Genomic DNA, 18,312 nt, shown 5'->3' with positions numbered 1-18,312 from the left:
CTAGCCAGCTCTCCACCGACAAGGCCCACGGGTGCAGGGTCGGCCTGCTCAAGGTCCAGGGCACATGCGCATGTGGACCCAGAAAACGGATCTGTGTGGAATACACGCGGGTGGAGAGTGGTTCCCAGCAGGAAAGAGGAATTTCGTTGGAAATCCTGGTGATATTGCTAGAAGAGCTAGAGAGTCCTGAGTGGGGAAGCGAGGAATGGAGAGGTTCGGTGCGGCCATTTGCTGAGGTAGGAACCAGGCAAGCACAGTGACCCCTGGCCCACCGCCTCGCTCCAAGTTAACAGAGATCATCCGTGTAAGGCACAGAGAGGGAATGACGTCTGCTTCAGCGGACGTCGGCTGCGCTGCGGGTCCCGAGGTCTCACCCAGCGTGGGGCTGGCAGCGGGGAGCGCGCGGGAAGGACTCTTTATCCGCCAGAGACGTGAGTGAAACGGACCGGTCTCTGGTCCGCGAGCAGAGCCGTCAGGGGAGAGGGGCGGGGAACAGGACCCCCGCTGCAGGACTGGGGGAAGGGGCAGAGGATCTGAGGTCAGGAGGACAGGAGGTGGGGGAAGGGGCGGGAGGACCCGGGAGCAGAGGGGGAGACAGAGGGCCGGGGGGCCGGGGTGGACCCGCCGCGCTCTGGCCCTCTCCCCTCCGAGCCCTGGCCGTCCGGAGCCTCGCGGGGACGGCCTTTCTTAGGCCCTCCAGCCTCCCTAGGGGAGGAAAGAAGGAGCCGCCATCGCCGCCGTAGATTCCGAAGGGGGGCGCAGAGTCCTCCTGGGTCGCTCGGGAGACTGGGGGAGGGGGTCGGGGAGCCTGCCCCGCCCCGTCCGGGACCTCCCGCCCCCCCGGGCATAGGGACGCTCCCATTGGCGGTCGGGCTCCGCGCGCCGCGCCCATTGGCCGGCCGCCGTGAGGAGCACGCGGCCACGGTGGCGGGCGCGCAGTAGGAGGGCGGCGGACGGGCCGGAGGGCTGAGGGCAGCGCGGGCGGCGCGCAGCGGGCATGGCGGGTGTGGGGCTGCGGGCAGCCGCTCGGCGCTACCTACCGCGCCGAGACCACGGCGGGCCGCGAGCCGCCTCGTCCTCGCCCTCCTGCCCTGGTTGCGGCCCCCCGGGTCCCGGCGCCCACTGCCCCGGCGCCCCGCGCTCTGCGCCTGCCTCGGCGCCCGCCGGCGGCGCCGAGCCCAGCGCACACCTGTGGGCTCGATACCAGGACATGCGGAGACTGGTGCACGGTAGGTGAGCCCGAGCGGGAGGAGCGCCGGGGGTGTAGCCCTCTCGGCGGCACACGCGAGCCTGGGCGACGGACCGACGGACCGAGTTCCAGGGCACCGCTCCCGAGTCGTCCCGGGCGCCGCTCCTCGGGGGAAGCGCCGTGGTGGGGCTCGCCGGGGCCCCAGAGCCCTAAGGCCGGGCAGCCCTTCGGGAGGGACTCCGGCGGAGGGTCCTGGGGGCTTCTGGGGACGCCCGGAGGCGGGCGGGTGCGCGGTTTGTTCCTCTGCTCAGTGTTCAGGAGCTCGGGGTTCCCGTAGCGGCCGCCGGAAGGCGGGCCCCGCCGTCTTTCCTCAGGGTCCCGCCTGTTGGGAGGCCGAAGCGGAAACGCCCCCAACCCCTTGTTCTCTGCGGGGCCCTTAGTTGGGGCGGGAGTACTGGGGACAAAGCCAGCCAGCCGGCGGCGCTGGCCGGAGCGGGCTCCTAGAGACTCCCGACTCAAAAGATGCCGACTAGACTTTTCGGACGCCTCTAGATTCCGCCCTGGAGTCTCGCGCTCTCAGCCCAGCAGAGGAAGGCGTTGTTTGGAGAAACGACACCAGGTCGCCCAAGTTCCCTGGAATCCAGAAGGGTTGCTGCTTCCTTGGCCAGGGCACTTACTCTATCCTCTCTCCCTCTGCAAAACGGGCAGATGAGGCCCCAGGGCACCCTGGTGAGGCCAGAGGGCTGGATATTTGTTCTGGTCTCTGGGGCCCTGCCTCTAGCAGACGGATGTGGTTGGGTCTTGGCCCTATCACTGACCAGCTGGGTGGCGCTCAGCAAGCCTCTTCCTCTCGGACCCTCAGTGTCTTACATCGGCAAACACAGTACTGGGGCCTCTGTCACAGGGTTGTGGTGCTGACTCGGAAAGAGGCCAGGAAGGGACAGGGCAACTTCAGGAGGAGCCCTTCCGGTAGTGACATAGCTTTTGTCGTCTGATAAGACAAAGTGGTCCTGTCTGGAAGATTCCAACTGCCTGAACGAGGGCTTCCACTCCAGCTGTGTAGAGACCTGGGAGTAGTTTGGGTGGACAGGACTCACATTTTGAGGAGCTGAAGGCAGAATAAGCCCTGAGGAATGGTGGTTTTGAAGCCCTTGGGCCTCTATCAGGACCATCCCTGCCACCCAGTGGACAGGGCATACATGGGGTGCCGTTTAAGGAGATGTCTTTGCTCTGGGCCTCGAGAAGACCCTTTGTAGAACAGCCTGAGAAGCCTACATTGTAGGTGTGGGGGTGAGACATAGGGAAGTCTAGTGGGCTTTCTCACTCAGGGCCCACTTGGATCTTCAGATCTTCACAGAGACCCCCCCCAAGCTCCTCTTGATGTGATAAGGGCAAGGTCTTTTCCAAGATGCCATAGTGAGTGCCAGGATGGACCAGCCTTGCACCCCTGGGTCCTAACTATCCCCTCTGGCTGGGTTTTCTTGGGGGAGATTCTGGACATTGAGACATGCTGATGCCTGTGGACAAAATTTTGCCAGGGAGCCAGGCCCCAGGCCAGCCCCTCCCCCCCAGCCTCAGTGTGGTGACACTGGAAGGCTAGGCGGAGGGGCAAAGTGATTGAGGCAGGTAGGGTGACCTGAATTCAAATCTCAACTCCATGGCCTATTGCTAGATGGTTTGGGGCAAGTGACTTTACCTCCCTGCGCTCCAGTTTCTTCCTCTGGATGATGGAGGAATAAGTGTGATCACCTCATGGGATTAGAGTGGGCTCTAAGGCACCAGCAGCAGCTGGGAGGATGGCCCCCACAAGTGAGTCTCATGGCTGCCATTGGGAGGAGTTGGCCTGGAAGGTGGGGGCTGGACAGTGAGACCAGTGAATTTGGGAGGCTGGTGCAGGTGGAGGGCATATCTCCTCACCTGGCCCCATGCACCACCACAGACCTATGGAAGAAACTGGGGCCTTCTGGCCCCCAGAGCTATGGTTTTCTCAGTCTAGAAGCTGGGTCAGGAGGCCAGGCCTGTGGGCTGCTTCCCCATCCTGCTTTGTTCCTGGGAGGGTTGTCCATCCCTGGGAATATCCTCAAGGGCAGAGGCGAAAGCCTGGATTTGGCCAGAACTCAGTGCCAGCAAGGGGCTGCACAGCCAAGCAGACCCCTGCCCTCCTGGGGAACTACTTGGCTTTGTGCTGAGAGTCACAGATGGCACCCAGGAACTCAGGACCGTGGGAAGGGACATCTCAGAAGCAGCTTCATAGAGAGCTGATGTCAGCTGTGTCTCATGTGCACCCAGGTGAGGAGTGTTCCATCTGCACCCATGAATCTGAAGCAGCTGCTCTTCCAGGCCTAAGGTCCACCAGAGGAACCAGCCACACCTGTTCCCCCACCCACACTCTGTACTTGTCTCCAAAGGAAAGGGGATGGGTGTGGAGCCTGTGTTCCAAAGGGACCTTTGAGGCAAATGTCTGCTCCATGGCCACGCGCTTCTGCTTCAAGATCACAACTTGTTGTGTCTGAGACAAAAATTAATTCCCTGGAGGCCTGGGCTGTTTGGGCCTCAGCCACAGGCTAGAGGTCTCAGGAACGGGGCCACCTGGAGCCCCTGCAAGGCAGTGTGCTGTGTGTGCACCTAGTCCTGCCTGCTCCCCTCTGATTCCCTGCAACCCGTTTCCTTGAGGGAAACTGGGGACAGGGAAATGCGGGCTCCAGAGGTGCATTGCCCATTTAATCCTACATTTGCCACGGGTCCAGGTGGGAATGCTGCCCAGAGCACGTTCTGTATGACCCTCTTTTTAATTTTGTAGGTTGATACAATTTTTATTCCCCCTTTAGAGACAAGGAAACTGAGCCCCAAAAGGTAAGGTGTGGTAATTTTCCTGAGGTCACAGCCATGCGAGGGAGGGCTCGGTCTGCTCTCTCTGACCTCAAAGCCCGTGCCCTTTCCCCATCCACCTCCCCCACTGCACAGATGGGGAAACCAAGGTAGATAAGCCTGGGAACCCTCAGCCCCTAGGGAGCAGCCAGGGGATTGGGGTGGCTATGACTGTATCCTCAGAGGAGAGCAGCCTGGGTAATGACCCAGAACCCACCACATGTCCCACCTGTCATAATTAGCAATGTTCCCTGCCTAGAGGTGATGCTGAAAACTCGGCCTCTGTGCACCAGTGCTGAATCAAGTCTCGGAGACAGAGTTTTAGGTGAAGTGGAAGAGAATGGCTTTACTGCTTTGCCAGGCAAAGGGGGACACAGCAGGCTCCTGCCTCAAAACACTATCTCCCAACCCAGGAGGAGTTGGTGAGTTTTTCTAGCAATGGTTCAAGGGTGGGGTTGCTGATAAGATTAGGATGTGAGCAAGGTCTGCACTCCTTTAATCTCATCTCAGGTGATCTCCTAATCTTGATGAGCTTCTCTGGTTCCTCAAATCTTGCCTCAGGTGGTTTCTTGGCTGCTCCTCCCTTGTCTCTGCATCCTTTCCCTTCCTGACTAACAAATGTTCAAATCTGCCCTTTGGAACCCAGGGAAGGTCATGGAGGCTGGAGTCTGTTCCCTACAAACAAGAAATGAGGGACAGAAAGGCTTCTGTGCCCAGGAGCCCCACAGGGTCCTGCTTGGTTTCACTCCCCCCTTTTCTTTGATACTCCTCAGTCTTGAGGAGAACAGATGTTGGACAAGATAAGGAATAAGCGTTTTGGATAGAAATGTTAATCATAAACTTGGCAGAGGGACTCGGTTTTAATCCCCGCTTCAATTTTATCTTTCCCCAAATCTTTCAGGGTACAGGGTGATGGCCACTCAGGCTACTTCCTGCTGAAATGGGGCATAGATACCAAATTAGAAATATTAGAAGGCTTCCCTGGTGGTGCAGTGGTTAAGAATCCGCCTGCCAATGCAGGGGACAAAGGTTCAAGCCCTGGCCCGGGAAGATCCCACATGCCACGGAGCAGCTAAGCCCATGCACCACAACTACTGAGCCTGAGCTCTAGAGCCTGCAAGCCACAACTACTGAGCCTGCATGCCACAACTACTGAAGCCCATACACCTAGAGCCCGTGCTCCGCAACAAGAGAAGCCACCACAATAAGAAGCCTGTGCATTGCAATGAAGAGTAGCCCCCGCTCGCTGCGAGGAGAGAACGCCTGCACACAGCAACGAAGACCCAACACAGCCAAAAATAAATAAATAAATTTATTAAAGAAAAAGAAAGAGAGAAATATTAGAAATACTTGAATTCCTAGTCCTGGATCCGAGGAGTCCTGTATGATTAAGATCTCAATCCCTTAGTCCGCCATTTTGGTGCAACAGGCCCAAGTTAAAGGTAAAACGAGTGACAACTGGAACTTTAGTAGACGGTGTAGATCTCATTTCCTTAGAAATTCAGGAGAATAAATCGGAAACCCAGTCTGGAACTGGGCTGTTGTAGCCAGTTGTTTCCAAACAATTCCCTGTAAGGGGGAAAACTCACCAGGTCAATCCTGAAGACCCGGAAATAGGAAGCTCACCACATATCCAGCAGTTAGAATTATCAAGAGAATCAGCATATGAATCTATAGTTTTGTGGGGAAAAGTAAAAGGTATGAGAAAGAATAAGAAAACAAAACTTCATTCCACTTGTTGGAACAAATACTTAAGGTTTCCCAAAGGGTGAGATGTCCACTTCTTAGGAGTCTTGTTTGCTGGCTGTAGGCAGGCGTGGCTGGTCAGTCTCTGGTGATCATTTTACTCTAGTGTGATGTACCCACGGTTTTACTCCATCCAATTTTAGAGAGGTATGAGTGGTAAGAAGAACATCATAGAGTCCCTTCCATTTCTCTTCAAGCTGCTGCTCAGGTTCTTGTTCTTTCCACACTTTCAGCAGCACCCTGTCTCCTGCTTTGAAGGGATGAAAGGGAGCTTCCAGGCGAGGGGGAGACCTGTGAGACACAAATTCATGCATAGCGGTTAACAATTGACCAATCTGTTGTACATACTGCTTTATTTATTTATTTGAAGTATAGTTGATTTACAATGTGCTAATTTCTGTTATACAGCAAAGTGACTCAGTTATACACATATATATATATATATATATATTTTTTTTTTAAGCTGCATTGGGTCTTCGCTGATGTGCGCGGTCTTTCTGTAGTTGCAGTGAGCGGGGGCTACTCTTTGTCATGGCATGCAGGCTTCTCATTGTGGTGGCTTCTCTTGTTGCAAAGCACGGGCTCTAGGCATGTGGGCTTCAGTAGCTGTGGCATGCGGGCTCAGTAGTTGTGGCTCATGGGCTCTAGAGCGCAGGCTCAGTAGTTGTGGTGCACGGGCTTAGTTGCTCCGTGGCGTGTGGGATCTTTCTGGACCAGGGCTCGAACCCGTGTCCGCTGCATTGGCAGGCGGATTCTTAACCACAGCGCCACCAGGGGAGCCCTACATTATTTTTTTTATAGTCTTTTCCATTATGGTTTATCCCAGGAGATTGGATATAGTTCCTTGTGCTATACAGTAGGACCTTGTTGTTTATCCATTCTTTTTTTTTTTAAGATTTTTTTTTTTTGATGTGGACCATTTCTTTTTTTGAGTCTTTATGGGATTTGTTACAGTATTGCTTCTGTTTTATGTTTTGATTTTTGGCCATGAGGCATGTGGGATCTTAGCTCCCTGACCAGGGATCAAACCCACACCCTCTGCATTGAAAGGCAAAGTCTTAACCACTGGACTGCCAGGGAAGTCCCTGTTCATCCATTCTAAATGTAACAGTTGCATCCAGTAACCCCAAACTCCCAGTCCATCCCTCTGCCTCCCCACCTCCCCACCTCCCCACCTCCCCCTGGCAACCAAAAATCTGTTCTCTATGTCTGCGAATCTGTTTCTGTTTTGTAGATAGGTTCATTTGTGCCCTATTTTAGATTCCACATATAAGTGATATATATGGTATTTGTCCTTCTGACTTAGTTCACTTAGTATGATAATCTCTAGTTGCATCCATGTTTGCTGCAGATGGGATTATTTCATTCTTTTTTATGGCTGAGTAGTATTCCATTGTATATGTGTACCACATCTTCTTTATCCATTCATCTGTTGACCGTTTAGGTTGTTTCTATGTCTTGGCTATTGTGAATAGTCCTGCTGTGAACATAGGGGTGCATGTATCTTTTTGAATTATAGTTTTGTCTGGGTATATGCCCAGGATCGGGATTCCTGGATCATATGGTAGTTCTGTTTTTAGTTTTCTGAGGAACCTCCACACTGTTTTCCATAGTGGCTGCACCAACTTGCATTCCCACCAAGAGTGGAATTCCCTTTTCTCCGCACCCTCTCCAGCATTTGTTATTTGTAGACTTTTTAATGATGGGGATTCTGACTGGTGTGAAGTGGTACCTCATTGTAGTTTTGATTTGCATTTCTCTAATAATTAGTGATGTTGAGCATCTTTTCATGTGCCTACTGGCCATCTAAATGTTTTCTTTGGAGAAATGTCTATTATGGTCTTCTGCCTGTTTTTTGATTGGTGGTTTTTTGTTGTTTTTTCTTTGTTGTTGTTGTTTGTTTTTTGGCCGCACTGTGCAGTTTGCAGGATCTTATGTCCTCAACCAGGGATGAAACCCGCACCCTCAGCAGTGAAAGCGCAGAGTCCTAACCACTGGACCTCCAGGGAATTCCCTGGGTTGTTTGTTTTTTTGTTGTTGAGTTGTATGAGCTCTTTGTATATTTTGGAGATTAACTCTTGTCTGTCGCATCATTTGCAAATATTTTCTCCCATTCCGTAGGTTGTCTTTTCATTTTTTGAGTGGTTTCCTTTGCTGTGCAAAAGCTTGTAAGTTTCATTAGGTCCCATTTGTCTATTCTTGTTTTGGGAGACCTAAGAAAACATTGGTACGATTTATGTCAGAGAATGTTTTGCCTATGCTCTCTTCTAGGAGTTTTATGGTGTCATGTCTTACGTTTCAGTCTTTAAGCCATTTTTAGTTTATTTTTGTGCATGGTATGAGGGTGTGTTCTAACTTCATTGATTTACATGCAGCTGTCCAACTTTCCCAGCACCATGAACTGTTTTTCTTTCTTTACTCTTAGGAGCCAAGAATGGTCTCCTGTATATAATTTCGTAAGGGCTCAATCCTCGCCTGCTTCTAGGGGCCACCCATATATGGAGGAGAGCAATCGGCAAGCCCTTGTTCTATTTTAGATGAGTTTCCTGGCATAGCTTAGCAAAAGTTCTTCAGGGTGTGATTCATCTTCTTAGCCTTTCTTATAGATTGGCGTCTCCATGCTGAGTGAAGTTTCCATTTTATACCTAAAGCTTTATTTACTGTTTGTGTTATTTCTGCTATGAAAGCAGATCCATGGTCACTCTGAATAGTAGAGGGAAGGCCGTACCTAGGAATAATGTCCTTAAGAAGAGCTTTTGTCACTTCTGATACTTTTTCTTTAGCCAAAATCTTTAGCCAAAATCTTGTTGAAGAGGGTGGGGGAGTTTTTAAATCCTGTGGCATCCCAAGTCTGATGTAGCTCAGAAAATTCAAGTTCGCAACAATATAGGAATATGTCCGAAATCACATACACAGTGGTCAACTAGTTTTACCATAGTTACTCCATTTTGACTTTCAAATGCACTCCCCTCCTCAGTGTCAAAGCAGATGTACAATGCGTGTCTGAAAGGCTACAAAACAGGCCTTTTTTTAAGGTTAAACCACGTATAAGCCAGTGACTTCCCCACACCTCAATACATGCAGATTTTTTTCATCATTTTCCCTCTGATTGCAAATCTTTCAATAGAAAGCATTGATAATCAAAATAGCTGTCCCTCAATGCCGGGGTGATTCAGCTGTTTGACCTGGTTGTAGATCATATCCCACCATGTTAGCCCTCCTTTACATTTGCCTAGTTAATCCACACTGGGGGAAAACTGATCAGGTATTGTGAACAAGCTCAGAGGTATGTTAATGAGGAAACACTTTATAGGACATATATTTTATCATTTATACCCAATTGTCACACAAGCATTGTACATGTGCCTTAAGCAGTAGACCCAGCTCAGTGGTATGATATGAAATTTATGAGAGACCTGTATTTATCAAAAGGTCCTCACATAAATCTTGAAGATGAAGCACTTCTGCAAAAGCATCAGAGTACAATAACTGTCTATAAATGACAGAAGGACTTAAAGGATGCAGTTAAACAAAGATGAATACAGATCACTTAAAGGCAAAGGAACTCACAGGCTGTTATCAAAAGCAGTATTTCAAGAAAACTTTAGAGGAAGAAACCAAATCCAGTCTTGTCCCAGCCCACTCCCAACAAAATTCATTTACCCAAATAAATTTCCTTTTCCTTTTCCGCAGACCTTCTACAACTTTCTGTAAACATATTTTGCCCCTTTCTTTTCCATTCAAAATCAACCAGCTCTAGGGCAAAAATCACTTTTTTTTTTTTTCCTTAGGAAAATGCAGTGCCATTCCTCATACCATCTTTTGTTCAAAACACACAACCTACTTCCCTTAAGCAACCGTGAATTGTCTTCAGCACTCTGTAGATTGATAAACATAAATACCAATAATTTCCAAAGACATGTGCTTTCTTTTTTTTAAATATTCATTCATTCATTTATTCATTTATTTATTTATGGCTGCGTCGGGTCTTAGTTGTGGCATGCGTGCTCTTCATTGCGGTGCGCGGGGCTTCTCTGTAGTTGTGGCACGCGGGCTCCAGAGCATGCGGGCTTAGTTGGTTGCCCCACAGCATGTGGGATCTTAGTTCCCTGACCAGGGATCAAACCCGCATCTCCTGCATTGGAAGGTAGACTCTTAACCACTGGACCACCAGGGAAGTCCCAGACATGGCTTTCTTATACAGAATCACAGGGTGGCACCAAATACCTTTAGTTCCTAAATACCTTTAGTCTCTCTGCAAAGGGAAGCCAGTATTCAGTAATTAATGTTTCAGTATCTTATTTTACTTGCAAATGGCCTACCTATTCAATAAACTTCCATCATTTAACTTAATTTAGCACAACTCTACAATTTTAAGTTACCAAGCATCTGGAGAGATTATTCTTAAGTAGACATTCCTAAAATACTTATTCGTAAAGAGTTTACCCAAAAACTCTTAACCTCGTTTGCTTTACTTAACACTGATGATTCTAAAGACATGTCTATATTAATTAAACCAACAAGCTTAAGCTACCTTCAATAACAGATATCAATTCAGTACTGAATATTTCCCAGATTGTGTGGTCCAAAATTTATATTGGCCAATTTTTTAGACATTTAGATTTAACTTGTAAGCTCTTACTTTTAAGTCAGTTAAACAGAGCTCATTTACAAGTTAACTTCTACATAAAGACAGAACCAGAGATCTCACAGTTTTTCCACTTGAGTTTAATAAGGCCTTCTTTCCTCTGCCCTTTTTCTTCAGTCTCAGGAACTAGAGATGGTCTAGATAACATGTGTTCCTGAGGACCTAGGCACAGGGGGAAAGAAATACCAATTCCTTTTCATGGGAGCATAGCTGAAGAGCTCCCAGTTTTGTAAAAATACCCTAGGGGGTGTACAGAGATGGAACAGAACTCTGGTCACCTATAACAAGGCTAGTCCAAAAGGGAAAATCCCAACCAACATTCCTCCACAGGCAAAGCCCCACACAGTAGGGAAGGATACACTGATGTTGTTGTCACACGTGAGCCCTGTTATTCACGACAGATGTCTCAACCGGTCAGTGCAAGTACTGACACACACACATACAAACAACAAACATGGTCCCACAAACAAAAGATCAGACAAGGTGTAGCCCAAAGATTCCATTTCCACTCCCAGACAGAGAATTCAAAGTGGCTCGCAATGAGCAGGCAGAATTTTGCCACCCTGCGCAAGCCAGAGTGGCTCACCCCAAAACAATACACACAGAAGCACAAACGACAGATAAGCTATGGCCACACAGAAAATCAGAGGAGGTGTAGTTTAAAAATTATACTTCCACTCCCAGACAAAGGTTTCCAAACAGATTGGCTCAGTTCTTGAAAAAGAACAAATCCAGAGTTGGCTCTTGGAAAGCCCGGAGCGGCTAGCCCATATGGAGTGGAGAGAATTCCCAGCCTTTCCATTCCTGTGACAAAACGATTCTAGCTGAAGAATAGAATAATAATTTAGGCTACCATACAAAGGCCACCTCTCCTTACTTTTAAGAATGTACATTGGCCAAACAGAATTACAATAGAATCTCATTCTTTTTAGTCATAGGTTGATAGCTATAGGTTGACCAGTCTGCCAGAATTTTCCCCAGGGGACTATCAGATGGAATCAAAGAAGAAGCACTTCCCATGTTTGATTGAAAGAACACTCACGCTCAGACCAAGAACAAACCAAAATCCTAGCCAGCAACAGAAGCCTCAAACCAAAGAAACCAAAAACCCAAACAGAAACCAAAACCAAATGGGCTTCCAAGTCCCACTTAGCCCGTGACCTCTGCCCAAGCGGCACACCTCTCAAATGGGATTTCCTGGAATGGAGAATCCCCCAAATGGGAACCAGGGTTCCCCCAAATGGACAGGGTCAAAGTGGCCTCGGAGTACACGCTGGGGGACTTCCCCAAACGCTAGCCGAGGTGTCGTGACATCTCAAATGCTACTTTTCTGCTTCCTCAAAATAATTCCTTGGAGTAGGAAGTCCAGGGTGGTCCAGGCAGGAGGAAGAGAGAAATGTCCTCAAGGCAAAGGTGGCCTCCGCAGCCGCTAGGGTGGTCCCTAGCGGGACCACTCTTCCACTGTCTAGTCCCACCTCGGAGTTCCAGCTGCCAGGATGGCCGATGGGGTATGACTGGGGCTCAGCCTTCCCAGGCAAGGGTCCCAGGTGATCTGGCCTCTAAAGGAATTCTCCAGCCCTCCACTCTTGAATGAGGCTGGTATGGAGAAAATCTTGGAGCGTCCAATCAAGCCAGGGAACCTTCCCTCCCACCCCAGGACTGTCCGCGAGTCAGCCCCATGTTGGGCACCAAATTTGTTGCCAAAAACTCAGCCTCCCTGCACCAGTGCCGAATCGAATCTCGGAGACAGGGTTTTGGGTGAAGTAGAAGAGAATAGCTTTATTGCTTTGGCAGGCAAAGGGGGACACAGCAGGCCCCTGCACCAAAAAACTATCTCCCAACTGGGGAGGAATTGGTGAGGAGTTTTTTATAGCAATCTTTCAAGGGTGGGGTAGCTGATAAGATTAGGGTGTGTGCAGGGTCTGCACTCCTTTAATCTTGTCTCAGGTGGTCTCCTAATCTTTTTTTTTTCTTTTTTTAAATTTATTTTTATTTATTTTTGGCTGCACTGGGTCTTCATTGCTGCGCGCGGGCTTTCTTTAGTTGCGGAGAGCAGGGGCTACTCTTCATTGCGGTGTGCAGGCTTCTCATTGAGGTAGCTTCTCTTGTTGCGGAGCACAGGCTCTAGGCACGTGGGCTTCAGTAGTTGCAGCACGCAGGCTCAGTAGTTGTGGCGCATGGGCTTAGTTGCTCCATGGCATGTGGGATCTTCCCAGACCAGGGCTCAAACCCGTGTCCCCCGCATTGCATTGGCCGGCGGATTCTTAACCACTGTGCCACCCGGGAAGCCCTGGTCTCCTAATCTTGATGAGCTTCTCTGGTTCCTCAAACCTTGCCTCAGGTTGTTTCTTGGCTGCTCCTCCCTTGTCTCCTCATCCTTTCCCTTCCCTACTAGCAGCTGTTCAAATCTGCCCTTTGGAACCCAGGGAATGTCATGGAGGCTGGAGTCTGTTCCCTATAAACAAGAAACGGGGGACAGAAAGGCTTCTGTACGCAGGAGCCACACAGGATCCTGCTCGGTTCCAGGGGCAGTGAATGTCATTACGTGGACCGGTGAGCAGCTGAAATCCGATTAGAGGGGCCTCACTGTGAGACCTGTGGCAGGTGCACAGAGCTGGGGCCCTGAGCAGCAGTGGAGCTACCCAGTACCCCTCACCTTGATAATGTTCCTAAGTCCCAACCCCAGCTTCAGGCAAGGTGGAAAGTGTCAGAGCATAGCCGAGTGTCCCATGAGGCTTAATGAGAGTCTGGAGGAGGCATGGCTCAGAGCAACTGGTAGGCTGCAGGCAGTGGTATAATCCAGGACCCATAGGGTCCTTACCCCACCCATGTGACCCTGGGCGAGTGACTTTTCTCTGAGCCTCAGTTTGACCTTCTGCTGCATTGAGCTAAGAGTACCATTTTAGGGTGTTTTGTGATCATCCTCATTATACTTACACCTCCTTTCTCTAGACCTCCTGCCTCCGGAGGTCTGCAGTCTCCTGAACCCAGCGGCCATCTATGCCAACAACGAGATCAGCCTGCGCGATGTCGAGGTCTACGGCTTCGACTATGACTACACCCTGGCCCAGTATGCAGACACACTGCACCCAGAGATCTTCAGTGCTGCCCGTGACATCCTGATTGAGCACTACAAGGTGAGGCCAGACAGGTAGGGGTCCCAGGCCCTGGAGACCAGTGGGGCACAGCTTGGCCTAACCCCAGGCCAGATCATGGGGCGCCCCTGGATGGGTGGCTGAATTGATCCCCTGAGGCAGCTGCCCAGCCAGCAGGTCTGTCAGTACCGCTGGCTCAGGCCTGACCTGATTTCCCCTCACAGTACCCGGAGGGGATTCGAAAGTATGACTACAACCCCAGCTTTGCCATCCGTGGCCTCCACTATGATATTCAGAAGGTGAGTGGCTAGACCATTGACTCCCTGGCTCCTCCTGACTGGATGTATATCAGACCTACTTCCTTAGCCGCCCGTCTCCTATGCGGGCGGGGGCGGTGCTCATCTTTCTACTCCCTTGGCCTCAGAGCTGTAGCTTCCTCTTGGCGTGCACATGATAACCCTTGGTACCATCCAGCTGGGGCTTCGGCATGGGGGCTAGCAAAGGCTGGCTCAGAGCTAATGGCAAACTCCTTCATTGCCCATCTTACTCCCTTGGTGCCCTCAGAGTCTTCTGATGAAGATTGACGCCTTCCATTATGTGCAACTGGGGACAGCCTACAGGTCAGTGCTGACCTTGCCCTGACCCCACCCCAACCTGCTGCTCCAGGTCCACACTGTCCTGCGTCACCCCACTGTCCCCCACCCTACACCGTGGCCCGGGCTCAGGACCACTTCGGACTGGTGATATCTGCATCCACCCAGGGGCCTTCAGCCTGTGCCAGACGAAGAGGTGATCGACCTATATGGGGGCACCCAGCACATCCCACTGTACCAGATGAGTGGCTTCTATGGCAAGGTACTCGCTCCGTCTGCCACTGCCCAGGGCAGCCAGCTCCATGACCTCATGGTGGGTGCTGGCTCCCTGGGAGGCAGTGCCCACACCCTGGTGGACCAGCCCTGACCCACAGGCTGTGCCCCTCCACCAGTATCCCAAGACAGATTTGGAGCTCTTGGGTCTCCAGAGCTGGGGGTTGCTGAGTCAGTGGTCCTTCCTCAGGGTCCTTCCATCAAGCAGTTCATGGACATCTTCTCGCTGCCAGAGATGGCACTGCTCTCCTGCGTGGTGGACCACTTCCTGGGCCATGGCCTGGAGTTTGACCAAGCACACCTCTATAAGGATGTGACGGTGAGGGCACTAGGCCTGCCTCCCAGTGTGGCAGGGAAGGTGAAGTCCAGCCACAGCAGGGCAGGTCCTCCTGGGCTCCACTGTGGCCTCACTGTCCCTCCACTGCCCCCAGGACGCCATTCGAGATGTGCACGTGAAGGGCCTTATGTACCAGTGGATCGAGCGGGACATGGGTAAGGGGGGATGGTTGCCTGCTGCGGCCTGCCTGGGCAGGGTGCAGGGCTGGCCCTCACAAGCTCCCATCTCCCCCCATTAGAGAAGTACATCCTGCGAGGGGATGAGACATTCGCCGTCCTGAGCCGCCTGGTGGCGCACGGGAAACAGCTGTTCCTCATCACCAACAGTCCTTTCAGCTTCGTGTGAGCACCCCCGTGCCCCCGAACCCGTGGGAGGAGGGAGCGGGGCAGGGGCCTGAGTTGGGGTGGGCAGGCCTGGAGCCTCCCTCAGACACCTGCCACCTGTCCCACTCTGTCCCACCCTTGCCCAGGGACAAGGGGATGCGGCACATGGTGGGTGCCGACTGGCGCCAACTCTTCGACGTGGTCATCGTCCAGGCAGACAAGCCCAGCTTCTTCACCGACCGGCGCAAGTATGGGCCTGGCAGGGGCGATGGGCCCAGGGAGCGGGGACTGGCCTCTGCTTGCCGCCCTGTGTGCCTGGGGTGGGGGCACCCCCTTGCTGATGGGCAGGTGAGCAGGTGGGCCTTTGCAGAGTGGGAGGTGTCCAGCCTGTGGTCCTGCCACAGACTGGAAATCAGGCCCTTTAACCCCACCCTAGGCCTTTCAACCCACCCTAGGCCTTTCAGAAAACTTGATGAGAAGGGCTCACTGCATTGGGACCGTATCACCCGCCTGGAAAAGGGCAAGATCTATCGGCAGGTGAGAGCCATCTAGGTGGGAGTTGCACCTGGTAGGGATCCCAGGGCCCAGCCACGGCCCTAGGCTGTGGCGGGACTGCCGCATGGCCTCTTGGGCCCTGACCAGCCACCACACCTCTGTTGTGGCTCTGTCCCCTCACAGGAAGTGGCTCCCAGGGCCTGCAATTGGGCCTTTCTGTGCTGTGCTTTCCTCGTCTGTAAAAGAGGTATAATACTCTACTTGAGTGGTGGTGTAAAGCTCTTAGGTTGTTCGGGCATTTGCCAAGTGCCCAGTAAATGGCCCTGGTTTCGCTTGGGGCTGAGCACTCTGCTGCAGCCAGATGAGCCTGGTGGGGGCAGCGCACAGGCCTCTGAGGAGACCCCTTTCCTGGCTGGCTAGGAAGATGAGAAGGGGCCTTGTGCTTGGTGGGAAAGTGTCAGGTGGCTGCGAGCAGGAGGTGATTAAGGCATTTGGCTCTGGATGGAATGTGGAAATCCTGGCTGAGCTGGGCTTCTTGGAGATGGAGGTTCCAGAAGCTGGGGGCAGGGAGGAAGCCAACAGTCGGGCCAGTGACAGCCACAGGGAGCAGTCTCGGGCCGCCTGGTGCCAAGGTCCCAGCCCTTCACCCCTGCCGACCACTCAGCCTTCCACCCTGCTGGCCCCCAACTGTCTGTGGCCCCCTTGGGCACCAGCTTTTCCCCTCGGCTCTGAGGCTGATGCTCCCTGTTGTCTTGGCATCCTGGCTGAGCCTGAGGAGGGTCACGCATCTTTGTGGGGAACACTGATTTTTCTTCTCTGGCAGGTTTTAGACTTCTGTATGCCCGATGTTCTGAAATTTCATTGTGTGCGTGGTTCTCGTCTTCCTCTGCTCTCCCCTCCCCGTCTCCTGTTGCTGGAACCTCAGGCTCCCTCCTGCCTGACTTGGCACGTCCTCAGCGCTCCACCCGCTCATACTTCCCTCTTGCTCCGGGTCCCCTGCTCCTCACCCTCTCTGCTTGAGCTTATTTCAACCATAAAGTCCTTCACAGCTACCTGTTTCCCCCATGGCTGTCACCTCCCCAGGCCTCTCACACCCGCAGACTGCTTCTAGTAACTCCTTTTTGCTGGGTGTATATTCTTCTCACTTCCGGGCTGTGGGCGCCTGCCCTGCGGAGGCTGCTGTACTTCGTGCTCTGTGCCCCCCCCCCCCCCACCCCTGCCCCAGTTTCTGCTCCCCTGCCAGCTTCCTCTGCTGTGCTCGAGCCTGGCTGTTTTCATCTTTTCTCCAGCTTTGGCGCAGGAGGGGCAGGCGGCCTCACAGTGAGGACTGCCATTGGTCTGCTGGGTCCCTCTGGGCTCAGGCTGAGGTGGCCTGCTTGCTTCAGGGCCCTGGGGTCACTGCTGCAGATTGTTTCCCACAAAGAGTGGATTCAATCCCTAGCTTGGGTGGGTTGTGAGGGCACGGGGAGTGGAGGCCCAGGGCACCAGGCCAAGCCTATAGGAGACCTTCATGCCCCAGGCAGACCCCCTTCCGGAGCCTGGAGGGGACAGCGAGGCCACGGGAAAGGGCAGCCCAGCATCCGGCTAGAGGGGCCTTGCTGCCTCTGGGGATTAGGGATTTGGGAAGACTGGTGGAGAATAGCCCTGGGGGAGCCCCCTCGGCACACTGGGCTTAGCCCAGTCCCCCCCCCCACCACCCAATCTCTTCCCAGGGAAACCTGTTTGACTTCCTGCGTCTGACGGAATGGCGAGGCCCCCGTGTGCTCTACTTCGGAGACCACCTCTACAGTGACCTGGCGGTGAGGGCGGGAGGCGGGGATGGGTCGCAGTGGGGAGGGGAGGGGGGCCTCCTGGCCGGCGCTGAGCCCTGCCTGCCCTGCACCCTGCCCCCCAGGATCTCATGCTGCGTCACGGCTGGCGCACAGGTGCTATTATCCCCGAGCTGGAGCGAGAGATCCGCATCATCAACACGGAACAGTACATGCACTCGCTGACGTGGCAGCAGGCGCTCACAGGGCTGCTGGAGCGTATGCAGGTGCGGGGGCAGCTGGACGTCTGCGGGGAGGTGGGGGGCCGTTGCCTGGCTGCACACGCCCAGAGCACCCCTTGTCTCCCCCAGACCTACCAGGACGCCGAGTCTCGGCAGGTGCTGGCCGCCTGGATGAAGGAGCGGCAGGAGCTGAGGTGAGTGAGTGGTGGGGCCTGGGCAGGAGCCCCAGCCCAGCCCCCTCAGGAGCCCCCCGTGAGTGCCCACATCTCCCTCCCCAGGTGCATCACCAAGGCCCTGTTCAATGCGCAGTTTGGGAGCATCTTTCGCACCTTCCACAACCCCACCTACTTCTCGCGGCGCCTGGTGCGCTTCTCCGACCTCTACATGGCCTCCCTCAGCTGTCTGCTCAACTACCGCGTGGACTTCACCTTCTACCCCCGCCGCACGCCCCTGCAGCACGAGGCACCGCTCTGGATGGACCAGCTCTGCACCGGATGCATGAAGACACCCTTCCTTGGCGATATGGCCCACATCCGCTGAGGGTACCTTTATTGTCTGGACCAGGCCCAGCCCCTGCTGTCCCACCCACTCTGGGCAATAAAAGCCGCCTCCCTCCTGCTCATGCCTCTGCTTCAGCACCGGCTGCGTCTGCGTCACTTGACCTCGAGGATCCTCTGGGTGTCAGGGAAGTCGTCCTCCAGGAGTGAGTCCTGAGGGGAGGACTGTTTGTTTGTTTGTTAAGTGGCTGGGCCGAG

At 53.1% G+C, this 18,312-nt stretch overlaps 2 protein-coding genes across 16 annotated transcripts in view; one reads left to right on the top strand and one right to left on the bottom strand.

Moving 5' to 3' along the window:
• Positions 1-891: 891 nt before the first annotated feature.
• NT5DC2 (5'-nucleotidase domain containing 2) lies at positions 892-18,237 on the top strand. 4 transcript variants are annotated; one of them, XM_036869594.1, is made up of 14 exons: positions 892-1,229; positions 13,404-13,588; positions 13,771-13,845; positions 14,111-14,166; positions 14,308-14,401; positions 14,603-14,731; positions 14,844-14,904; positions 14,988-15,090; positions 15,219-15,320; positions 15,528-15,609; positions 17,280-17,366; positions 17,462-17,602; positions 17,687-17,751; positions 17,836-18,175. In XM_036869594.1, exons 1-14 carry the CDS (start codon positions 998-1,000, stop codon positions 18,095-18,097), a joined length of 1,674 nt encoding a protein of 557 aa, XP_036725489.1. In that variant the 5' UTR covers positions 892-997; the 3' UTR covers positions 18,098-18,175. The 4 variants fall into 4 exon arrangements, with proteins under 4 accessions (XP_036725489.1, XP_036725491.1, XP_036725492.1 ...); XM_036869597.1 differs by lacking the exon at positions 892-1,229 and adding an exon at positions 4,344-4,479 and having other exon boundaries at positions 17,836-18,237; XM_036869595.1 differs by lacking the exon at positions 892-1,229 and adding an exon at positions 12,829-13,004 and having other exon boundaries at positions 17,836-18,237.
• STAB1 (stabilin 1) overlaps positions 18,090-18,312 on the bottom strand; it is a 32,693-nt gene continuing 32,470 nt past the window's right edge. For 10 of the 12 annotated variants that reach the window (XM_036869584.1, XM_036869573.1, XM_036869578.1 and 7 more), the window contains one exon: positions 18,090-18,279. In XM_036869584.1, the coding sequence (XP_036725479.1) occupies positions 18,211-18,279 (69 nt within the window). In that variant the 3' untranslated portion in view covers positions 18,090-18,210. The remainder of the gene's footprint in view (positions 18,280-18,312) is intronic. The other 2 variants (XM_036869576.1, XM_036869580.1) reach the window with 1 other exon arrangement.

Source organism: Balaenoptera musculus, chromosome 11, assembly GCF_009873245.2.
Source record: "Balaenoptera musculus isolate JJ_BM4_2016_0621 chromosome 11, mBalMus1.pri.v3, whole genome shotgun sequence".
Taxonomy (NCBI): Eukaryota; Metazoa; Chordata; class Mammalia; order Artiodactyla; family Balaenopteridae; genus Balaenoptera; species Balaenoptera musculus.
The sequence above is the reverse complement of the archived record's forward strand: the minus strand, read 5'-3'. Positions and strand labels throughout refer to the sequence as shown.

Coding starts and splice junctions, on each gene's coding strand:
- NT5DC2 (XM_036869594.1), top strand. CDS start 998: ATGGCGGGTGTGGGGCTGCGGGCAGCCGCTCGGCGCTACCTACCGCGC. Junction 15,321..15,527: donor TTCTTCACCGACCGGCGCAA/GTATGGGCCTGG, acceptor AACCCACCCTAG/GCCTTTCAGAAAACTTGATG. Junction 17,603..17,686: donor GGCTGCTGGAGCGTATGCAG/GTGCGGGGGCAG, acceptor TGTCTCCCCCAG/ACCTACCAGGACGCCGAGTC.